Source organism: Haliaeetus leucocephalus, unplaced genomic scaffold (genome assembly GCF_000737465.1).
Source record: "Haliaeetus leucocephalus isolate CR32 unplaced genomic scaffold, Haliaeetus_leucocephalus-4.0 Scaffold152, whole genome shotgun sequence".
NCBI classification, from domain to species: domain Eukaryota; kingdom Metazoa; phylum Chordata; class Aves; order Accipitriformes; family Accipitridae; genus Haliaeetus; species Haliaeetus leucocephalus.
The window spans coordinates 1,287,411-1,302,502 of NW_010972588.1; the positions used below are offsets into that span (position 1 = coordinate 1,287,411).

The following is a 15,092-nucleotide window of genomic DNA, read 5'->3' on the forward strand; positions in this document are numbered from 1 at the left end:
TCAATTTCAAAGCACATACAGCTATGTCCATGCTTGTATGTGTGGACAGTCTGGAGCTTGGTTTAAATTTTTTAAAAAAAAGGCATGGATTTCAGGTTGTAAAGGCCAGAGCCTGTTAATTTCTTTGAAGAATTCCATCCATCATTTGAAGCAGGGGGGACAAACAACTGGCAACTCCCTAATCTGGAAAATGTATTAATACTAAAAGAGGGACAGCAATAAACATTGCTTGCTTGGTTTTGTTTGGTTGTTTTGGGTACTTTATTTTAAACACCTGCTTACTTGGGATGGATAAACTGACTAGACTCAGAAGTAATGACATCTTAAAGCTTCTTTAGTACCAGTCTGTGAATGCAAATGAAACAATGAGGTTTCAACGTTTTCAGTCCCAATTTACTGATGTCCTTTACTAGTCTTAAGTAAACCATTTTTTATGGAGAGACTTCCCTAGTCACACACACGTTAATAGCAAATGGTATTTTGTTTTCTCATTTTCAAGAACATTAACTTAATTATGACAAAGAGTAAGCTCCTTAGAAAGGCACTGCTAGTCCTTAAATGCCATTTTTGAAGTTCAGGATAAGATAATTAACAGACTGGAAATGTCAGCAGAAGATGAGACTAATATGGTTATGCATTGCAAGATTTTGTACGTAACCACAGGAGTTACATCCTATCTCCGTGTATGTAGTCCTGCTGATAACCTGAAACTCTGTTATTTGCAAGTTTAGGACTTATTACTGAAGTGTGAAGATTAGGACTTAATTTCTTAGTTTTTCCTCAGATTAGCAATCATATTCAGTTATGGTAGTCCTGAAATGCTATTTGAATTACAATATTAAGAGACACTTACATATATCTGAGGAACAAACCACCCCTCCAAAATATTAAAAAAAAAAAAAAAAGGCAGCTAATTGTAGACCACAGCATGGCTATATAAGACATAATCTAAAAAACAATTAAAATTTCGGTGAACAACCATTGTTCACTAGTGGCAACAGATTAGATTGTAGATTGGGAAAAATATACGTGCTATATTCAAAACATGACAATTTCAAAATATCTTATTGAAACTAGCATACAAAATACTTTGAAGGCTATTTCTCAATTGGTTATTTCTAAATATTAATGAAAAAGTCATGGTTCATTTCCAAAGAACTCCACCATACAGTTAGGTACTTCAAGAGCCTTTTGTTTTTCTAATCATTGCTTCCATCACATCCCACTGCTCTTTGGTAACCTAATAAAAGAAAAGAGCATTTTATTGGAATTCCACATAATAGTTACACATCTAAGTATTTGTCTGAATGTAAAACAGCAAGCAAGGAATTGAATACCTTCTTCAAATCATTGAATTCTCCTGCCATAGAAACATATTCTCCACCATCCATTCTAATAACCTAGAAAAAGTATAAACAGTGTATTTAATAATAGTAAGTTTTCTATAGCATTCCTTTCTTATGAATTGTGAAAGTAATTTTTATTGATTTGGATCAGAAAAATCCATGCTTAAAATAATGTAATTCAATCACTTTTAGAAGTTCTTTTTAAAGGTACTAACTACTATGTATTACAATTAGAAGGTTAATAATCCTGGTACAGAATTTCAAAGTAACTGGTTTTGTTTCATTTCCGAAATCAGGGCTTTAAAAAGTATCAGCAAAACTCAGAACATCATCAGTTTACTTGTATAAGCAAGATCAACCAAAACTCACTGCTCCATTAACCCAGCTTGCATAGTCACTGCAGAAATAGGCAGCAAGATTTGCAATTTCTTCTACAGTTCCCAGACGACCACAGGGAATCCTCTCAATTATGTTCTTCTCAAATGAGCCTGTTGGGTCAAGACGGCTAAAAGCACCCTGAGAATTAAGAGAAACATTTAAAAAAAAAAAAAAGTTATAACTACATCAGAAATTGAAATCCAACAGAGATTTGACTCCACATAAACAATATGGAAGTTAACATTTGTGAATAAACAGTCTACACCCTGTTTGTCAGTAGGATGAAAAAGAAGAAAGTGGGAAACAAAAAAACAATTTATCCCTGTTGCACTGATAGGCATCCACTGAGGAATATAAGCTGGAATTTAACATGTTTGGGACAGTCACCCACCATCTATCTACGAAATCTTTGTTTCCCAAACACCCTTGATACACATTTGAGGAAATAAGCAAGACTCAAAATTGCTGCATGGACAGGGGAGAGGAAGGAGGGGAGAAGAGGAGCAGGAAAGTGACAGAAATAAATTATACGTGACACAGAGTAAGTAAAACTGGAAAGAAAAAAAAAAATCAAGTTCAGTTAAATTGCATCAATGGCTAGAACTAAACTAAGTCACTGGAAGTTCTAGTATTCAAATAGCTTAGAATGGCATGGGAAATAGAAGAGGTTTTTTGCTCTTCCTGGCTCCTCCACAAGGAAACAACCTCCTCAGCCAAATCAGAAATGTGTTAGTAACATTTATGTTAAGTTACTTCAGTTACGAGAGTTAAAGCACACTGTAATTTATGTAATCATGGCTGTACTCATGCCATTTAAGTCTTCTATTGCCATGTTTTTAAATGCCAGTTTATAAGCTTAACGGTATCGCACTTGTACACTTTTTTCTTTTCCTATCATGACTCACAACAGTGTTTCTTAAAGACATGGATGTAGCCCATAAGACAGAAAGCCTCGATTCTGCAATATGCTGTTTTAAGTAAAGCCTATCTGCCTTTTTATGCTTTCAGGGAAATTTTAACTTGGAACCAGTATGACAAATGTAGTACTTTCTTAAGAACACACAGTATCTCAAATGGGAGATCTCAAATCTCACTATTAGGTTAAATCAGAAACATTAAGGGGAGGTAGCAATATTGACATTTAAAGCAGTTAACTTGCCAAAAATTATAAGAATCTATAAATCAAAGTGATCTTGCCATATGATATAGTGGATGCCAAAAGTTTATACAGATTCAAAAGGAGCACGACAAACTAAGGGAAGAAGAAAATCCATCAAGATGACTACAATATGAAGAGATACCAACTGTATCAAACTCCCTGCGCCATAGACTACCAAAGGCTGGAGACAAAGAAGAAATGTCATGAAATATTTTTCTTCTACTCTTGCCTAAAAATTCACCAGATACAAGGCCTGGAGGACTTGTGGTCTGATCTGTCATGTTGTTTCAACATTTTTACAACCCTGCTGATACTGCACTTACCTTTCTTTACAGTCAAAAAAGGGAAAACTGAGTTGTCCAATGTAGCATCTAATACTGACAACAGGAAAAAAAGGAAAAAAAGAAAAAAAAAAGAAAAAAAAGAAGCAGCAACCCTGTACCCCTACCCCCAAAACAACAGCAAAACCAACTGTGAAACATTTTACAGGCAGTAGTAATACCATTATTAGCTGTTACTGATCATAATTGTAATATTTTGATTCAATGTGAAATGGATCCTCCTCTCCCCTCTTGCAGGACTACTTTCTTTTTTTTTCCTGTTCCAGCTGGTCTGGATTACTTCCTTCAAACCCTCCAGTCCTTTTTACTCATATCAAAGCTTCACATTTCCTTGCTGACTTATTTTTCTCTTTCTAGTTTTGTGATTTTTAACAAAACTAGTGAAATTCTCTTCTCATACACCTAAAAGAGATTCTGAAATTTTGGAATTGATGAGTTGTTTTGTTTAAGAATTAGGAGTTCAGGCAGAAATAGACACTCCAACAAGTCTAAGAATTCACTTCACTTGACAAACTAGGTATGTACAGTTGGTAAGAAGCAACATTAAATATTTTGATTATCATTTCTTTAAAACACTAAAAAAAAGGCTTCATTTATATTAGTGTAGTAGAAGGCACAGTAGCATGTTTCAGAAGTTCAAGAAATTCTATTTTACGAAAGAATTGAGAGGTAGCGTGTTCAATATTCCAGCACAGTCTTGACTACCAAGGAAATCATACTTGAATTCAACAGTCGTAGAAGAGGTTAGACTATCTTACAGTTAAGTCTGTACTATAAAGCATATTCAAGGCTGTGTTTCACTTCATGGTATGTACCTTTGTTTTTATTGGACCTGGTTGAATCACATTGAATCTCATGCCATATTTACCCCATTCAGCCGCAAGAGACCTAAAATTCATTAACAGAACGCATCAGTATTTTAAACACAATGCTATTCAGCAAAAAAAAGTATTCAAAACTGAATCAAACGTATAAATACTGGGATTTTCCTGAAGCAGACATTTCTACTTAAGGGGGTTTTTTGTGTTCTTAATAAAAACATTTCAGAGAAGAAAAAAATCACACTCATAAATGGAGGAATACTGATTTAATAGATGCATCATAGATAAAACAACATTAAGAAGCAATTCTTTCTCCGTCACAGATCATACAGATAATTTTGGCACCTAAACTCCTTGACAAACAACTGTTAGGCTACCACCTTTCTCTGGTAATTTAGATTATCCCACAAGTATACATTCCTAACATTTTCAACGTAGCTCTCATATTAGATGTGTTGAAATAACACTAAGCAGAGGTTACATTCTAAAATCAGACCAGTAGAATAATTTCTCTGCATAAGCAGTACTTCAGGTAGATCATCTACTACAGTGAATGAATTAGCTGCGTCAAAGTCTCTGAAAAGTACACACTTCAGTTACAGCTTTACAGAACAGAAAACAAGACCATGACTCATTCCCTCATTTTTTTCTGGATACAGAATTCTAGTTACTAAAAGGCTGCCTAAATTCCTTCTGCTGAAGTGCAGAGGAGGATCTATTTGCTATGGAGGATTGCCCTATAGTTAATAATGATAGAAATCCTTTTGTTTGCTGAGTAACATGGATACGTCACATGATACTGTTCTGAATGAAGTATAACTGCAGACCTTAATTTAAAATAGTGACAGGAAACATTTCTTTATGAAACTAGATAGGTGAAGCAACAGTATACTCCATCCAAATACAAGCACATCTTTTCCTGAAACAAAAGAAAGTGGAAGGCACTACAGACCTCGAACAGTTGCCCTAATAACTGTCTTTAAGTGCTGGCTCGCCTATAAGAATGCAAGAGAATCTGATTATCGAAACTCTCTAACTGAAATTTTAGAACTTGCTATTGCCAAAAGTAGTTCCACTTACCCTTATCTCATTCTTGTGATAAAAATCATCTACTCATCCTCGTGATTAAAAATCATCATAATAATAGCAGCTAATACTTCCTTCTGTAAGAAGGTGACAATACTATTTTCTTGCTAGGATACTGGAGGCTGGGAGGTTCTTTTATGATACAGTGAAACAGGAGGACTATTCCAACTAGCTCCATTTTTATAGACCAATTAACCTACCTCAAAGATGTGAAAAGCAGAACACGCATTTTGCTACATTACTCACTTGCTCATTGCTTCTACACCAGCTTTGGCAGAGGCGCTTGGCAACACAAATCCTGAACCACTCTCTGCATAAATTGTCGTAATAGCCAGGAATGCTGCTCCTGGAAGTTGCAAAAACATTAAAAACCCCACACACATCAAACAAACAAAAAATGCATGAAGATCAAACTCTGAACTTAAGATAAAAGCAACCTCAGTGGTACAGAGGTTTGCAGCTCAAGCGTCAGGGATGCCATTTCACGTTGGGTTGTAAAAAGATACTTTAAAAATCTAGTCTTGGAAACCTTGCTTTCAATCCTTTTATTTCAGTTCCCTCTTTTCCATGAATGTTAAGAGTTATTCCATGTAAGTGTAAATAGCTATTGATTAGGCCCCAAAGGTCTAAACCCTCAGACTTCTACTGATAATGAATTATGTGTGCAAATCAGTCTAAGTGGAATGAAGGCCTAAGATCTTACAGTGTCTTTTTAGAAGGTGCACTAGCCTAGTGGTCACTAACCAGGTAATTTGCCCTAATTTCCTCAATTCCTGGCTGAAAAAAACCCCATAAAATAGAAAAAAATCAGCATGAACAATTAGGTTTGGCATAATCTTAAAATGACACAGTTTAGGCCTTGAGTTAAAGTTTATGCAGAAAAAAAGAGGAGTTTTTTTTAAGAACTTTTCAGAAGCTTTTTCTACAGTAGAGCTTACGACAAAGTCAACCTGCATAACTTTCTCCCATTAGTATCACAACAAACTGTATTATAAAAAGACTGCTTTCTTTTATATGTTAAATTTTATGACAGATTTAGCAAAAATGTTATGGAAAATAATGGAAACTGCAACTGTTTAATTAACCTTTTTTTTTTTTTATAGAAGCCTGCAAATTATAATTGTCTGATCAATAACTAGCATGAACTTTAACTTGGAAATGGAGGACAAGGGACAACAGCTCACTGCTTACGCCACAGTATCTAAAATAACTGTTCTACTTACTGTATTTTAAAAATAATTTAATTAGAATAGCTACCCAAGGGATATTTCTAAAACAATACGTTACTTATAGAACGTATGTGACGATGAAGTAGAGACTCAATTAAAAAATTACAGTAATGTTACGTAAGAGAAACTAAAGGGAACCATAAACAAGCACTGACAGAAATGCCAGCAGATATCCAGAAACCAGGGACCCTGTTTACAAAAATAGTCTACAGTGAGAGACTTTTTAAAAGAAATCACAACACAGGCAAAAAATCCACAGAACAACTTTGAAGTTATCTAGAGTTGATTGTTAATTATACATTTTGCAGAATTAAACCACAGAATTTTTAAAATACAGGTTAAATAGAGGTGAGTTGGGTGAACCTAACACAAAAGCAAGAATGACTGATAACTTTACAGCTCTGAAGTTTAAAGTACACTTCAGTTCATGCACAATTTTTATTTTTAAAGCCTATAACCATAAAATGAACAATATCTAACCAATTAAATCCTCATTTTGTAAAACTTCAGTGCATAAATAACGCACTGGCAGATTACAAATCCTTTTTAAATACCAGTACAAACTTAAGAGTCTGAAAGCAGAGCACTTTTATTGTTTACTAAATTAGGTTTAACGCAGGTCATACCGCAGACCTAAAGGATGTGCCAGTGTTCTAGGAACTGTCAGATGTATAGCACCCTCACAGACTGTTCTAAAATATTTGCATTGGGTAGCATCTCCATCACTTAAGAAACTAAGGTCTCTGCTCAAACTTAAAAAAACCAAGCAAGTAAAAAGAAAATGAAGGTGGAGAATGACAGGACAAACAGGTACACTTGATTTACTTGCAAAAATATGTCTTAAAGAAAGCCTTAAATCAAAAGTCTCACTCACAGATGCAATCCCCTAGAAAGAAGGCATGCAAGTAATAGCAAAAGAAATTCACGTTTTGGAAGCTTAGAAGTGAGAGGAAGAGAGACAACATGAAGGTGAATGACTTCTGGATTTTGCCAAATTTGAGGGTGGAAGCAAGGAAAGTAGTTTTTCATTCAACAGCAGCACAGACAAAGGCATTTTTAAAGCTGTATTTCACATTACTATAGGGAGACACTGCATGCATTTGGCAGGCCATAAAGTCATACCAATACAGTAAGTCAAAGTTGGGGATGGGTTTTTAATGTGGTAATATTAGCACTAGAATGGCAGAAAGGATTTTTGCATGTGTTGCTAAAATAGATGTGGGAAATACCTTGTCAACTGACCAAAACTGTTACAGACTTACTGAAACAACTTTATATTGTTATCACTAAATAGTATAAACCCACTGAGTACTTTTTGGAAAGGAGTTTTGAAGAAATTCAACTAATTCAGGAGTTAGAGAAATACAGTGCACAAAAGGATTATTTCAACACAGTGGCTGTACCTAGAAAACATGATTCAGAAGTGAGGGCACATGGAAAACCATAATATACCTCACTGCTTTTAAACGCTATTTGAGATTATATAATTCTGATAAAAAAAAATAAGCTCAATGTTTTTCAATTCATAACTAGAGGATAATGTAAAATGAAAGCAGTTCTTTGTATATATCTATAATATAACACAGAAGGGCATACAGTATCTTTCCCCTAAAGGCAATAATCTGGTTAAATAAATCTTTAGCTAAATAGTACATCAAAGAACTATCGTATTTTTAAGGTAAAGCTAAAATATTGGATTAAACTTCTAGGTAGTCTAGAACTAAGAATTATACACGAGAAAATAAAACCTAACACTGATTTCAATTTTGAAATTCTTTTTCAAATTATCTCAAAGGTAATATTCTCTAGTGCAATTAGTCATTTAACACAGCTTTGAATTTTATTTATTGAAGTGTAGGAGGAAAATTCAAAGCGATATCCTGACTTGCTGTTCATTTAAGTACATGCCACATGTTCAGTTGCTCAATGAAACCAACATAGATATAGAAGACTCAAAAGAAATAACAGCATATGTTTTAAACAAAGCCTTATTTTTTAATTTTTAAAAACCATTTATTAGTACAAACTCTGCGATCAGATTTTTATATTCAACCTCCTGGCCTCTGGGTCCAATTTTACGAGCAGATTCTACAATGAAGTAATTGCTAGCCAGTTCTACTGTGTGACATTTAAGTACGGCTTTACTGAAAATGAAGTTTCTTTCTAGATAATATGTAGAATGTTAAAGATTGTGTTTCTTTTCAAACTCTCAAAACTGGCTATAATAATAGCAAGGCAAGGAAGTTATAATACTATGTCACAATGCTTAGTTACCATTTATCTTAAATACCTTTTTGTACTTTAATGAGCTCCTTTCCGATTTCCAGAGTTACAAAAGCGGTACCGTTAAGCACAATATCAGTTATTGTTTTCCATGCATTAGCAGAAAGTCGTTCAGAAGGGGAAATAAAGTTTCCAGCTGCATTGTTTATCACAACCTGAAACACATGAAGGAAAACCTAAGAGTTAACTAAACCCAACTCTTCCTGAGAGAAAAGGAAAGAATTTAGAAGGAACTTCTTAGCGTTTCCAGGTAGAAAAGTAAAAATATCCTCATCAAACAAGGTACCGGAGGAGGGAAGAGAGAGAGAGGAAATAATCCATCAGAAATTTTAACATCTGCAGCATAGATATGTATCAGTAACAGAAAATGAGCTGTATTTCCAAACTGCCGTAGTTACTAGTTTAGTACTGAGGAACTTTAAACGTAGAGGGTGACTTAAGTCGCTATTTTCCATAGTGTCTGAGGTGCATCCTAACAGAAAAATTTGTCCCCACCGAGTGTCAAGATAACATATCATATTTAATGTAATGGATGCATGGGAATAAAAGCAAAAGAAGTTCAGGTAACCTGATGACTAAAGTCTGGATTAGCTGACTGTTGCATAACAGGAAGTCTAATCAGTCATGACAAACAGAATATTATGATTTAGTGAACTGCAAGCAACTAGTACAAAACCTTTTTCAAATAGATGTATATCTGTCACTTGTTGCCTTTCTACTAAAAATAATTAGGTAGAGGACACTTTCGATATATCTTGTGCTTAGCCCTTCAAGGTAGCAGTTAGATATATATTTTTAAGGGGAATAAGCATCACATAAGCAGTTTTTAAACCAAAACTTATGTGGCCAGATCTTGTGTATTTAATAATAATATAATGTACTGAAGCAATAAAACAGTGTATTACTTATGGAATAGTACCTAGATTCATGGAGGTTTGCACATAAAACCAAGTCTTTGTCCTGAAGAAGTTCTGGGCTAAATTAAGACATTAGAATTTTCAGTAACAAAACACAGCACAGTACATATTGCATGAATATAAAACAAATACAATACAACAGCCATAAATTACACATATAGATGGCAAATACAATTTAAAGGCCTCCCTACAGTCTGTAGAAAAAATAAAATAAAATCCAAACACCTCAAGACACTGACGAGGTTAACTGAATCACTGAATAAATACAGCAAAAACACCATAATAAAACTAGTGAAGTAAAGACTGCATGATACAGTCTTTGAGGTATGTAGATACATATGACTGCCCGAACAATCCATATGACAAAAGAATGACTGCTTTCTAATTGGGTGTAACAGTCTTGGGGACAGAATGAACAAAACAAAGATAGAAGGAATATGATACTGCCATTAACTTCTATCTTTGAGACCTCACCTTAAATGCACAGTGGCAGTGACACTCAGGCTTGTAGTATTCATAAACTTACATGCCATGTCTGTCACTAAGACAAAAACCAGACAAAAAGAACTGAATATTCAATTTACTCTGCAGTCTCTCTTAAACACACAGAATATGTGAAATTAAAGAGAAAGGAAATGCTTGTAAAGAACACGTCATGGGAAGTATTTATTCAGAAAATTACTGGTGTACTAAAACCGTAATATATAGGAAGAAGTCTCCTCCCTCTCTATACGCACTTAAAACCTGGAGATCATGGTGACAGATGTGCTTTGACCAAAAACTGCAGTAACTAGCAGTCAAAATAACTTCCAGAGTATCTTGTCTACAAAATCAGGACAGTAAACTGTCTTATTTTACAGCACTGTTACAGCATACAGCTGTGAGAAATAGTTTCTCCACTTCTTAGCACATTTAGAATTCAGCAGGTACTCTTCCATGTCCACAGGAAGCTATTGTTGAATGCAAAGTGTCTACATCACACAGATGAGAGTTATAAATCTACAGTAAACAGTTTAAATCTCACTGACTATCCTTTACATAGATGTTAACACTCTCATCACACTTTCTATCAGCTAATAGAATCTGAATTGTTTCTCACGATCAAATCAGAGTTTGGTGCCTATCATTGTTCAGAATCCTCCAGACCACCCTTCTCAAAGCAACAGTCTGATGTAGAGAGCTCTGTATTTTGTGCCAAACTATTAAAAAATAGATGCTTAGCCTGACTGAAGATTTTTTTCTGGATTTTATGAGAATTTAGTTTTCAAGTTGGAGCCTTCTTTGTGTATTTTAATAAGCTAAGCAAGAACCAAAGAAGACGTTTATGATTACTTCCATTTCTAATTTGTGAAACATTCTGTTAATAAGCAACAGGTGTAATTCAGTACCAACACAAGTAAGTTACCTTTTCAGGAGGATTTAACAGCAATATTCCATTCACTTAATTCAAAGAATCCCATCATAATTGTCCCACTGTTTACAAAGAAACTGTTAGTCATTAGAGTAAAGACAACAACGTTTTGTCTACTTGGCCACTAAGCATTTTAAGAACCACAGGAAGACAGTAACCAGTCTAACTGTGAATGTTAGCTTTATCTTGAAGTACAGCCACGTTTTGTCTAGTGTCTCTTTAGATTCCATTAACTTTCTATCAGTCATTTTCTTCATGCCTACTATACAGAGTATTTTCAGTAACGAAGACTAAAGTTCTTTCCTTTCACTAGAACACTTACATCAGGATGTCCTGCCACTTTGATTATTTCAGCAACAGCATTCTTAACTGAAACTGGATCTCTCACATCACACTGGATGGCATGAACCTATATAATAACAGAAAGGCAGCTGTAAGACTTCAAACCCATATCACTTATAAATTAAACAAGCCCACAGAAGCACATGAATGCATAAAAATCCTATAATCATTTAAAGCATAATAACTAACATATTCACAATTCTGTAAAAATTTACCTTATTCCCTGTTTTAGAAGAAATTTCTTCTGCTGCTCCTTTCAAAACATCAAGCTTCCTAGAAATAAGTATACAATGTCACTAAATTTCAATTAAATGCAATTACAATTCAGATTAATAAAATCTGGTGATTTTTTCTTAGCAAATATGTGCTAAACCTTAAAATACCATTTAATATGTGTGTGCGCGCATATGTGTTGCCGATTTTCATTGAAATTGAGCTTTAAGATAGAAACTATATTTAGTCACTAACTTTCTGAAAGAAAACTATTTAAATCTAAGTAATTTCTGGTTACTGCTACTTGAAAGCAACTCAAGGTGACTACAATAAAAGACTATCTTTGGCTAAACATGGTAAGCTAGAAAAAATATTTCCATTCCGAGTACATGATCATAACAAACTTAGTTTTAGCTACTACTCTACTAGTATTTTAGAAGGAACACGCATATTCAGATTTAAAACTAAATATATAAACCACCATTTGGACAACTGTCACAACACTTTTGTTGTTTATTTTGATTAAAAATGAGATTGTTTTTCTAGTCTTTACTGTAGTGCTACTTAAGAGAAATGTATAAAGATCATCTTCATTAAGAGAAAATCAGGGCTGTTTTTAAAGTCACAAGAATTAGGAGGAATGGCTTTAATTCTTTACTTCAATTCAAATCTGTATCAAGAACACCTGCAATAATACATTCAAAATGTTCAACAATGGCCATTTCAATTTTGTGTTCTCTATTAGGCTTTGTTTGAATTTATGTCTAATAGTCCAGGTTGTTTATTTTGCTGCCACATTTCATGGAAATGCGTTTAGCTTATTTCTTCCTACTGCTGGTTACACCATTAGACACTTGTAGATGGATCTGCAAATTTCTGGTATTTGCAATATGACATTATAATTTAAAAGTGTACTGAAACAGAGTAAATAGAATAAATTTACCCATTTTATGAAGAAGAAAACAAGATCCATTATGAAGAAGAAAGCAGATCTGTTCAGCACTCAGTACTAAATGAAAGCCCTAAAACATCCATTAATATTTACCTGCTTGCTATAACACACTGGGCTCCTAAACTGGACAAAGCTGTTGTCATCCCTTTGCCAATCCCAGTACCTCCACCAGTTATAAAGGCCACTTTCCCTTGAAAAGTATTTGGTGGCAACATCACCTTCTGAAGAGGTGAAAAGAATGCAGCTTGGGGTGCACTGCTGTCTTGATGCAGCACATTTGGCCCACGGCTGAAAAACTGGGGGGGGGAAAGAGGAAAGTTAGTTTTTTCTCATTTCTGGATACAGGACTGTTACACAAGATTAGATTTTCTGATGACAGCGGAGGTAACAACCATAACTACCTTATTATAAACTGAATGTAAGAACAATTACATTGTATTATACTAAAACACATGGACCTTCATATAAATGCTAATACTAGACTAGGAAAGCACCTGAGCTATTTTCAGACCTTCTATGCAACTAAAGAACTATTGAAAAAATATTTTAATCATTATTTTTGTTATTTTGAAAGTCAGTTATTCTTACGTCTGTCACTTTTACTGAAGTGTGTAGAAAACCATTACCAACTAATTCCAGATTCCCAGCAGGATTTGGGTTTCAGATTCATATATGTACGGTACTTTATGCATAATCTGTACATGCCGCAGCTACAATGCACAGGGATGGGGATTTTGCAGAGCTTAAAGCTGGCCTGAGAAAGTGTGCACATGAATCCTTCTGTGTGATAATACGTTTGCATATGAGTAACAAGTGAAAACAGAGAATAATCATGGAATTACACCGCCCATTTAATGGAGCTGACGTTCCAAAGAAATGATGAAACAAAAGCTAAGAGTGAAGAAGAGTTGTGGGCATTAGGTAGAACAAAATTAAGATAGTAAAGCTCAAACTAAAGCTAAAATTATCACAAAAGTAAAGCAGTGCAGCAAGTCCCACAGCATTTATATTAAATGTGTACTTTAGGGATTCTTTCTGGAACTTGGACACCACAACTTCTCACAAAGAAAAAACTAAACGAAAGGTGGTGGTTCTAAGGAACACAAGCAGACCAAATGGAAAATCCAAAGAATGTCACAACATTTTTCTGAAATAACAAAATCCTACAGATCAGATCTGCCACCAAATGTCTGTAAAATACTGATGATTTTTTTTTTTTTTTAATTCTCCCAGCGAAAATAAATTTTGCGTATTTTCACGGAGTACCAGAATACTATTAAACGACCAGGAAAGGGGAGTGTGAAGATTCTGTTTTGGGTCTTTCTTAGTAGTCCCCTACTCATCTCCTCTCTCTTCAGGTATGCAGGGAGAGAGAAGGGCTCCTCCCCCTGGAGAACTTCAGCTCATGCAAACCAAGACGGCATCTGGGCTCCCTCTTCGTCCAGTATAAGAAGGTAACCGGGGATAATCCCTACGCAGTACTGAGTCTCCCTGATCAGGTGCTGTTAGTGACGGACACAGCCCACTCCTCTTGCTCACCACTACAGAAACCGTGCAAGCAGCTTTCCCCCTGCCTGGGGGAGGAAGATGAGGCCACAGCAGGGACAGGCAGTAGGACTGCACCAAGACTAATCAAGTACCGTAGTGGTATCAAGCAGCCAGTAAAGTTGGTATAATTCAGCCATCTTTTCATGAGACTGCTCTCATCTCATTACTAGCTTGCACACACAGCTTCTGTGACAGGATCCACTCAATTTAATCATTCTACTATTTAAGGTCAAGGTTTTAAGTTAAACCTCACGTGTAAACAGACATACAAAGAAGCCAGGAAACGGCTTTAACCCCCCCTCCCCCCCAAGCACGAACAACCCCAAAAACCACCCTCACCCAGGGGGTGGAAGTGAATCCTGAAATTACCGCAGAAGGTGCTCTCGGAAGTACACAAGCACTCGCCAGTAAGAAGCGCTGTGCCTGGGCAGAACTCACTAGAAACGGCCTCCTGCGACACCCACACAAATCAGCCGTGGCACTGCTTGGACAGACGGCAACATTCAAACCACTTCACCCAAATGGCACTGCATGACTTTGCTGTCAGGATCAAAGGGCGGTAACAAGGCCTCCACAGCCTCTACCGAAACGGGAGAGAAACGGCAACCGCCCCGCGGCGGGGCAGGGGGCTCTGTCCCGGGGAGCACCTCTGCGAGGGCTCCGTGGCGGACAGGGACAGCGCGGGTTGCGCCGGGAACCGAGGAGAACCGGGGGTCGTCCCCGCCCTCGGCAAATGTTTTGGCCGTTTCCCCAAACCGCAGCAGCCGGAGCCCCACTCAAGCCCGGGCCGCCCCTCGACACCGCTTCGGTTGCGGGGCGGGGGGGGGGGCGGCAGCCCGTGAGGCGGCCGGGCGGCGTCGGCCCGACGGGCAGCACCGCTCGCAGGTGGCCGCCGTGCCCTCTGAGGGGACAAGTGCGCCCGGACAGCCCCGGGGGAGCGGGCCGCGGAGCACACCCGTAAGCGCCAGCCGACTACCCTCGGCCCCACCAGAACAGGGGCGCCTTACCCGCCCGGTGCCAGAGAAGCAGACCGCCACACCGCCACGGACGCCGCACCGCCCCCCCC

At 36.7% G+C, this 15,092-nt stretch overlaps 1 protein-coding gene across 1 annotated transcript; it reads right to left on the reverse strand.

The window, feature by feature from the left end:
- Positions 1–741: 741 nt before the first annotated feature.
- On the reverse strand, positions 742–15,086 carry DECR1 (2,4-dienoyl CoA reductase 1, mitochondrial; the record flags this gene model as incomplete). Its single annotated transcript, XM_010562004.1, has 11 exons — positions 742–1,240; positions 1,338–1,400; positions 1,716–1,862; positions 4,040–4,112; positions 5,378–5,477; positions 8,651–8,798; positions 11,294–11,380; positions 11,529–11,586; positions 12,572–12,774; positions 14,366–14,477; positions 15,034–15,086. Coding segments are annotated over 11 exons (1,104 nt in total), but the record flags the coding sequence as incomplete, so codon positions are not given.
- Positions 15,087–15,092: the final 6 nt, after the last annotated feature.